Raw genomic sequence first — 10,000 nt, forward strand, 5'->3', positions numbered from 1 at the left:
CTTATGTTTGCAACCTTGCATACTCTCACAGGATCCCACCCGTGTTCAGCCAGCAATTAAAACGATAGCATCTCCACACTCGCCCAACCAATAAGAAGAATATCTGTGCTTTATATTAGGCCCAGCAGCAGACGTGAGACAGAGAGAAAGGGAGACAGAGACGGAAAGATAGAGAGAGGGAGAAAGAGAGAGAGATAGAGAGAGGGAAGGAGAGAAAGTGAGAGAAGAGCAAAGATGAGGTGTTTGTCTGATGGTCTTATCTGGGCGTAGATTTAAATAAGAGCAAAAGCTCAGCTTTAGGGATCTGTAGCCTTAATCAGGCTGAGAAATGAACAGCAGCGTCAGCACGACTTGAAATTAATTACCCCACCCACCGTTGTCCTCTTCTATTTACCAACATTTAGAGCCTCCAGCCTCATTCATTCACCTGAGGTGCCAGACCTACACCACCTTATGAGAGAAAACAGCTCATTTTGGGTGCAAGGACACTGCAGATCTCGCTAAAGTATATCGGATGTACGCAACAAATTTGTCCTCGTATTCAATATAAAACACTTATCCAGATGAATTATTAGGCACATGTCTGACATCTTGAAGCCTCTTGTCGTTTCTCAAGTCAAATCTTTGGTGCAAATGTGAAGAAGTCAGAGGAGCCATGATTAAAAACTGACAAATAGACAGAGAGAGACAGAGAGAGAGAGAGAGAGAGAGAGAGAGAGGGAGGGAGTATAGAGATGAGATGAAAGAGGAATAATACTTTCAACTAATCTGGGAAGATGAGAGTCTGGGCAGAGCTCAAGAGATATTCGAGTTCCCGCGGAGCGATACGCACAAATCTGAAGCTCACGAACAGCCTTCGCCAGGCGGCCCAGTCTCCCCTTCACGGCCCAGACAGACGCCATTAACCAGAAACGGGCTCTAGTGAAATATTGCCATTGATCAAAGCCCGCCTTGGGTGCAAACACAGTATGGATGGCAATGGATAAAAACGGCTAATCCAGAAATGTAAGATATAAAACAAAGCATCCGTCAAATAAAATATGTGGCTCACAGCGTAGTCCTGACACAGAAAAAAAACGACACACGAACATGAAAAAGAAATCCTACATAACGTTTTACTGTGTATACTGTACTGTATCTGTAGGCACATTTCCTTTAGATAGGACCAGCTGGCTGATTCATGCCTACAATACTATCAGACTCAATAAATAGGTACACTCAATAAACCATACCAGTGGTCAGGCCCTGCTAGGGCAGTCAAAGAGGCTCTCAATGCGTTTCCTCCTAAACACACATCAAGATTTCCAGGAGCAGTGGAACTGATCAACATAAATGCCCAGCCTGCATGAGTTCTTGCTGTCTAGAAGAGGTCAGAGCCAGAGGCCCAGTGCTGAAAGGGAATATTCCCACGAGCAGGGCGGTCCATCTCCGCAGCCTCAAGATAAACACACAGACCAAGGGAGACGGAGCTGAAGAAATTGAACCGCAGCAGATTTCTGAACAGAGTCTGCTATGAAAACACAGCGATGTCTCAGAGCTGCATCCCTCTGCTGCTCTCACACGCACAACACAGATACCAAACGTCTGCTCCTGAATCTCAAGCCCCAGGATGAAGAAATACAGCGAGCTGACTCCACATCTGCCTAATAATAACCTCGTTAAGTAGTAAAAAATGCACCAATTAACCATTCGAACACCCACCTATCCACGACAAAGGTGACCCATGAGTACAGGGTGAGATCACTGCTGTGATGCCCAGCAGCAGACACTGGAGACGGGGGGAGGCCTCTCGCAGGAGCCCCTCTCTCTCGGCCGAGCGTGGACTTACCGGAGCAGCAGGCTCGCTCACTCACTAGCTGTCGAACGGTGAATGCCGGCGAACGTGGCAATTAATCAGACAGATTCATCTGCTCTCCGCCGGAGCTTGTAGCACCGAGATGCCTGTTCAGCGTGAGAGAGAAGTGTGTGTGTGTGTGTGTGTGTGTGTGTGTGTGTGTGTGTGTGTGTGTGTAAGTATAATCTGGTTCCTACCATGGACTTGGTGAAGGGCCGCGCGAGGGTGAACAGCAGGGTCATGAGCCACCAGCCGCGGTGGATGCTGGTGTACATCATGTTGCCGGGGTGACAGGCGTTGCAGGTGACGCCGTGCGGCGAGAGGCGGCGGTTCAGCTCGGCCGAGAAGAGCAGGTTGCACAGCTTGGCCCGGTTGTACGCCAGCATGGACCAGTACTCCTTCTGCGGTGGAGACAACAGGGACAGGTCCACCTTCCCGCACGAGTCCAGCAAATCCGTGAACCTGAACACACACACACACGCACACACACACACACAGGTGACATAAAGACAGGGTTTGTGTGAGGGTTTCGGTGAGGGGCTGAGGGGCTGATTTTTTACCATTAGTCTTTGTACCAACCCTGGGTGCACACAAACGGCAAAACTGAGGATGCTCTTTAACTGCTGGAGCGGTTTAGCACACTGAATGGCATGCTGAGTGCAGCACCTCATCACTGATTCACATTGTTGTCTGTGTGTGGCCATTGTATTCACTTTCCATGATGGCAGCAGAAAACATCTGAAATGTACATCTTTACTCTGCTCAACATTCAACTAGCACTACTTCAGTGAGACGGGTATTCGATGGCGTGTTACAAACTAACACATGGCATTACCTGCTGGTGGCAGTTCACAATGTGGCGTGTGAAAGCTACAGTGTTAGCTTTGCTAATGTTCCCTTTAAAAAGCCTCCACAGGCAGTAAGAACGGCCCCATCACAGGCGTCTGCCTCCATCCTGCTCCTCCTGGGCAGCTGTTCCTGTGTGCTGCTGCTCCAGGTGCTACCTCTGACCTTGTCAGGATGACAGCTGCTTGTGACGGACGCTCTCTAACGACCCCCACAGATCCTCTGAGCAAATATGACATCTATCTGAGAGGGGAAGGTGAGGAGGTCCCGCTATTTAATTACCAGATTTACAGCATCTTATCTCTTCAATGTTTCCTCTTTCCATGGCCACGGCGACAGTATCTCCCTTTTTTATTTATTTCTTTTTTATTATCATATTTCTCTTGTTTGAACTGAGCCTGCTGGAGTAAGTGAAGGCACTCCCTATCTGTAGTGCCAATTACAGCCTGAGCCCTGGTGCTGGCCCAGAGATAAAGTTTTCATTTGGAATCCGCCGGCTTACTTATTTATTTATTTCACTCTCTTCACTGTCTCTCTCTTACTCCCTCTCTCTCTCTCTCACACACACTCTCTCCATCCTTCCCTCTCATTCACTCACACCTGTCCCTCAGGGTGGAGGTTTTACGTCCTGCCAAAGGCCAGAGGAAATATAATCTTCAGTGGGGTCAGAGGTCAGCCTCTGAGCTCTCGCCACACAAATTAAGCGCAGGGAGGGAGACGGCTGACCAGTAAAGAGGATGAGCCGTTAGACCGCAACACACAAAACAGACAGAGAATTGAGCTGCCCCCCCCCACACACACCCCCCCCACAAATAGCACTAATACGTATAAACAGCAAACTCTACTGAGGTCGGGTCCAGTGTTGTCCAGATAGGTTTTCTTTTTTTCTATTTCCTTCACCTCCGTCCAGAATAATCCCTCCATCATGGGGGAGGTGACAGAGGTCTGGCCAACAGGACAGACAGAAGGGCAATACAAGATAGCGTGCATGGATGTGTATGTGAGAGAGCGGGGGCAGGGGAGTCTGTATGTATTCGTGTGTGTGTGTGTGTGTGTGTGTGTGTGTGTGTGTGTGTGTGTGTGTGTAAGAGAGAGAGAGAGAGAGAGACTGTCCTGGGAACTGTGTACGTAAATATTTATTTAACAGTGCAATATTTTTTTTTTTTCCCAGTGAGATTAAGTTTCTGGTATCACCAGTCCAGGCTCTCCCTTTGACACGCTGCTCCATCCTTCTCCCAGTTGGGCAGCTTCTCCAGCAGACCCCCACCCATCCCCATGCCCAGCCCCATCCCCTGCCCCAGCCCCAGCCCCAGGCCCATCCCCAGGCCCATCCCGCTCACTGGCCCCCTCCGGTCCCCGTGGTGGGTTACGGAGGAGCAGCCTTCAAGATCAATAAAGAGCGACTCCAACCATCAGGAGATCATAATCTGACGAGTTCCTGAACCAAGTTCTCCAGCACGGAACAGTTCCCGTCCAGGGCCAGGCCATGTCCACTCTGCAACGCTGTAGCGATTTCTGGCCGTCAGTCAGTCTGCTGCCACTTCATCCATCAATCTTTCAGCGTGTCTCCATCCTGAATCAGAGTGTCGGCACGCAGACGGGTCGGCTTGGCAGAGACAGGCCGTTGGAGAGGCCCAGGCGAGTGTGCCCTGGAAGGCCCCGACGGCGGAACGGTGGAGCGGGCAGGCAGCGGCCCTGACAGGCCGGGCAGGCAGAGGGGTCACCGAGAAGCTCATTGAGCCCGACCAGTGAACGCATCATAACCCGCCTGAGTCGGCCCATCCATCACGCTGCCCGCACGCTTTACTGCATATGGATGACATCTGGGAAAGTGCTCTGGGTGAGAGTGGGTGCTTGGCTGACAGTGTGTGTGTGTTTTGTGGGTGCATATAGAATGAATGATCGTTTGAGAGCAAGATAAAGAGAGAGAGAGAGAGTGTGAGTTTTGTGTGTATGAATTTTTTGCATGTGATGTGTGTGTGCGTGTGTGTGTGTGTGTGTGTGTGTGTGTGTGTGTGTGTGTGTGTGTGTGTTTTGTGCAATCAGAGGGCCCTGACACGACACACATCATGTATAAAGAGGTCCTCACTCACTCACCGGTGCCTCAGCTTTGCAGCCGGGCGTCTCTGGCCACTGCCCGGCCACGCTGACCCGCACAGGAAGCAGCTCAGGACCACCCTTATTTATGGACTGTCATGGGACGGCATCTTATGGAATGGCCTTAGCACACGCACCAGTGCAGTCAGAGCTCAGCAGAGCTCCAGTGAGCCATAGTGTGTGGGCTCAGGATGGAGACAGCAGGTGGGATGTGGGGGATGCCTCTAGCAGATCAGCTCTCCAGCGGCTCCTACAGCTGTGTCTTTATTACTGTACGTGCGTATGCCCATGTGTGTATATATGTCTGTATATAGAGTATGTCTGTATATATGTCTGCGTTCCGTGAACATGGGATGGTGATCAGAAAGTAAATGTGCATGTTTGTACCTATATGAGTTGCCTGTGTATGTATGTGTGGATATATGTGTTGTCTAAATATCATGTTTGTATGAATGTATATTAAAGCTACATTATGCAGTTTCAGGTATTTCTGACCACTCTAGAGCTCCCCCTAGAGTCGCAATATATTTATATTCCAACTCTGCCGTTGTAAATAGCCTACTTTTCGTGACTTGTTCCCCCTGTGCACTATGAAAATTATTTTGCTGTGGAGGTGAAGGGCTAACAACAGACAATCTCCAAAGAGCTATATCTACTGACAAGGTAATGTTTAACGATTCCCGTGAGATGTCTTCAGGTCGACAATTCTTGAAGTTGCATTGCTGGTTCTCTCATTAGCGACTCGCTATGGCTGAGCTGTAGGGCTATGCTACTGTAGGTAAAGAATTCCCCTATTACAAGTTTCTTTACCAACAAATTGGCTTCATAAAGGCTATATTACCTGTAAGGTAAAAATCTTGCATAGAGTACCTTTAATGTGAATACTGTATGTGTATTTGATGGTGTGTAAGGGATTGTGTGTGTGTGTGTGTGTGTGTGTGTGTGTGTGTGTGTGTGTGTGTGTGTGTGTGTGTGTGTGTGTGTGTGTGTGTGTGTGTGTGTGTGTGTGTGTTCTGACCTGTGCGACTCAGACGACACCACCACCACTCTAGCGGGGGCGGAGTGCTTGAGTGTGTCCTGCAGCAGCTGAAGCAGGTAGAAGTGTCCCAGGTGGCACACCTGGAAGGTGGTCTCCAAGCCGTCCTCCGTCAGGTGCCAGGGCTGCCCGAACACGGCCGCGTTACACACCACGATATGCAGAGGTCTGCAAGAGAAGAGAGGACACACACACACACACACACAGAGACGTCAATGCTTCAAATGCAAAGCCTTCACACAAACATGTACCCACACTGACATCCATGTATGTGCACTACAACACAAAACAGTGTGACTAATCTTAGGTCCTCCTGACTAATCTCCCCCACCCAAGGAAGGAGACAGACAAAAGGATGGAGATGGTTCGTTTGACATATAGAAAGAGAGGCGGAAGAAGAAAAGAGATAAAGAGAGAGAGACAGAGAGAGAGAGAGAGAGAGAGAGAGAGAGAGAGAGAGAGAGAGAGAGGCAGTAGAAAGGAAACTACTGGAAAGAGAGATTGGCAGAGCTCCAGCGACAGTCTGAGTAGTTATCAGTTGGCACCTGGACTGGGCTCGCATCCAAACTCCCATCGCTCTTTAAAACAGCGAGCACAACACACAGGGCTTCCACAAAGTGTAACACACAAAGACACACACGGCGCTCTGAATACGGGAGACACACACACACAGCGTACTTCACAGTCCAGTCCTCCACAGTCCAGTCCTCCACATAGGGCACTGGATCACCATCAGTGCTAGTGCCTCACGTGATTACTCCACCCCACACCACTGACAACACCACCACTCTCATGCTGCTCCAAACTCCTCACACCAAATGGGACAGAAAGATCAACTCCGTGGCTCCAATGCATAATTCACGTTGGTTTAAAAATGGACTATGAATCCATTGTGGGAGGTGTGACAATGAAAGGGTTCTAATTTAGAACCGTTAAAAAAAAAAGTAAACGGTATTTAACACCATTAGCACTATGGATGTAATTCTGAAAAGGCAACCACACAATTAGTTAGAATTATTTTGTCCTGCATATGAAAACTATATTTCAGTCAGGACCAGTGCAGTCTACCTGAACCAACGCTTATGCTTGATTAGTATCATTGATTTCAGTGCCTAAAAATTGTGTGAAATTTTAAAATGACAAGAACCTTTCTTGCATATAAAGTGAAACATGGTAAGATTGCAGCCTGATGAGATTAGCGATCTCCTTGTTGGAGTCACTGAGCTTGTTCAGAGACGCCCGCGGGCTCGCCGGACCTCCCCTCACACCTCAGCGCAGCGCGTCCCGTGATCCTCCCCGCTCGCTCGCTCGCTCGCTCGCTCGCACGCGCGCCGGGGCTGGAGCCGCAGCGTCCATATCGCCACGGCAACATCCTTGCCTTTGACAGAGTCGCTCCAGTGGGCTCGAAAGCGCAGCAACGCCGCAGAACAATCTGAATCCACCCCACCAATTTTTAATTTCTTCCATTAGAATTAATTATGAAGGGCCACGGGCAATTTGTGTACTCTGTGTTTAAGACTGCCTGCACGATTAATTAAAAATTGGATGCTGGAAAATTAATCTAGGAATTGTTATGCCCCGCGCTATAATGAGCCATCCTGTGGCATAGAAAAAGTGGAGGGGTGCCACGATCACCTTCACGACCCCCCCCCACCCTGGAAAGCTCACTGAGCTGCACCTTCCTCTCAACAAGGAGCCACTCAGCACATGGACTGCACAAAATGGCCCATCGAGCACCTGACCCAACACTTTGCATTGAACTTCACACAAAAAAAAGTCTTTTAGATGTGCAAAAAACTTGGGTCAAAATAGAGCACAAATGATGAATATTATCAGCCTGGCTCTGAAAAAAGTAACCCAATGCCTTTGAAATCACCAGTGCCATTTAAATTATGATGGTGTAGAAGGAATGGTGTTGCTGTGCGTTTAATGCTTTTTTTGGTTGTGTCCATTCAAGGCAATATTGCTGATGCGGGCGGCAGTGGTTCCAACACACACTTTGAGGTTGGTTTCCAAGGACTTTGTGATCCAGGAGAGCTCGGAGCGCACTCCAGCCAGGTGCCAAACTCTAGCCCAATCAACTCCAGCAGCTCAACGCCAGAGCGCAAGATTGACGCAAAGTGAGGGAATAAGAAGGAATTGGTCATTTGGAATGCAACACTTTGGCTCTAATAGGCCATGAAGGACAGGCCCCATTCTGGCCCAGAACAGCAACAGTGCACAGAGAAAAAAAATGTTGGCTTCTGCTCGGAAATGAGGGAAGGATATTCAGAGTGACCTTGACTAACTGAATTGACTCCTGCTACATCTAGTTCTCCCAGTAAGTCCTGCACACACACACACACACACACACACACACACACACACACACACACACACACAGTCTCTCCCATCTCTCCCATTCTCTCTAGAATTCTCGCAATAACCCTCCCACCTACACTCACTCACTCACTCACTCACTCACTCACTCACTCACTCACTCACTCACTCACTCACTCACTCACTCACTCACTCACTCACTCACTCACACACACACACACACACACACACACACACACACACACACACACACACACACACACACACACACACACTCACTCACTCACTCACTCACTCACTCACTCACTCACTCACTCACTCACTCACACACACACACACACACACACACACACACACACACATCTCACTCATCCACTCAGTGGTGAAGACCTGCGGGCAGAGGGACTATCCCGTGGCGGCGCCTGTGGAGGAACATGCCTCTCTGGAGGCGTGCGGAGCGGGAGACGTATCTGTGAGTTCTGGCTGCCTGACACCAGCCCAGGCCCCGGCCCCCACCAGCACCCACTCATGCAAGCACAATTAAGACCTCAGTTGGCCTCTAATGAAGCGTGCCTCACTCTGTGTGTGTGTGTGCGTGTGTGTGTGTGTGTGTGTGTGTGTGTGTGTGTGTGTGTGTGTGTGTGTGTGTGTGTGTGTGTGTGTGTGAGTGAGTGACGTGAAACGCGATGAGTCTCCTCCGTGGCAGAGTGAGACGTGTAACGGGGAGAGAGAGAGAGAACACGAGCCTGCACTCAAGCTCCAGGCCCGAGGGAGAGAGTGGGAAGAGACTCCTGACAGCTTCCTTAACAACGCTCCACAACACACACACACACACACACACACACATACACACACACACGCACACACACACACACGCACACGCACACGCACACGCACACACATGCACACGCACACACCAACTGCCAACAGCCTCAAATTCTCAAACATCCCTCTGATGAAAAACCACCTTGAACAACGCGTCAACACGTCAACAGACAGCAGTCACCCATCTGCGTGGCCTGGAGTCCAACACCTCTTTACACATGCCACACTAGTGTGCAACGTGTGGACCGCGTTCTGCACCTGAGTATGTGTTTAACAGCAGGAAGACACCCCAGCCTGGCAGGGTGGCCCATAAAAGAGTCATCATTCTCCTGATGTGCTGGGCCGGGCTTTAACAGGCCTGCCCCGCACCTCTCACCTTCTCTCTGGGTCTCCAGATACTCCCAGCTCATAAGCTCAGACCTTAACCAAGAGCTTTACTAGAGGGGCCACAGGTAATGTAAAAACCACCGATACCACTAACGCGTCTTGGGGGGGTGTGTGATTGGGGGGGGGGGGGGGCGGCGGTCCAGGATCTGCCGCCGCCACAGCACAGATGTGCAATTTATGCGTGGGCGGCATGGGGGCGCTAACGGCCGCGCGGGGACGGCTAACGCTCCACATTTACTTTAAAGAACCCCGCGGGCACCACCTCTGACCTGGTAATAATCTCAGCACATAAAAGAGTGATTGGCTTTTTTTTGCCTTCGCCTTCCCAGTGTTCACATCCCGGCTCATTAAGAGGCTCAGTTTATGCGCCACTGGAATGCAGGCCGTTATGGAGGCGCTCGTACCAAATGTAGTCACACACACACACACACACACACACACACACACACACACACACACACACACACACACACACACACACAAACACACATACACACACACACACACACACACACAACATGCATTTGAAATGAAAAGAAAAGTGCTGATTCTGAATACACTGTAGCCATGTACAATATGAGAGAAGAGAGAAGTTAAGGATAACATTAAACGCTCAAACCTCAAGCAGGTTTTTGGCTATGGCTGTGTTTAAGCTT

At 49.8% G+C, this 10,000-nt stretch overlaps 1 protein-coding gene across 3 annotated transcripts in view; it reads right to left on the reverse strand.

Moving 5' to 3' along the window:
- Nucleotides 1–10,000, reverse strand: part of wwox (WW domain containing oxidoreductase) — a 171,904-nt gene that overhangs the window by 108,389 nt on the left and 53,515 nt on the right. For all 3 annotated transcript variants that reach the window (XM_042110094.1, XM_042110095.1, XM_042110096.1), the window contains exons 7-8: nt 5,796–5,981; nt 2,032–2,296 (exon numbers count right to left, since the gene is read on the reverse strand). In XM_042110094.1, coding sequence (XP_041966028.1) covers nt 2,032–2,296; nt 5,796–5,981 — 451 coding nt within the window. The remainder of the gene's footprint in view (nt 1–2,031; nt 2,297–5,795; nt 5,982–10,000) is intronic.

The sequence above is a fragment of the Alosa sapidissima genome, chromosome 11, assembly GCF_018492685.1.
Source record: "Alosa sapidissima isolate fAloSap1 chromosome 11, fAloSap1.pri, whole genome shotgun sequence".
Taxonomy (NCBI): domain Eukaryota; kingdom Metazoa; phylum Chordata; class Actinopteri; order Clupeiformes; family Clupeidae; genus Alosa; species Alosa sapidissima.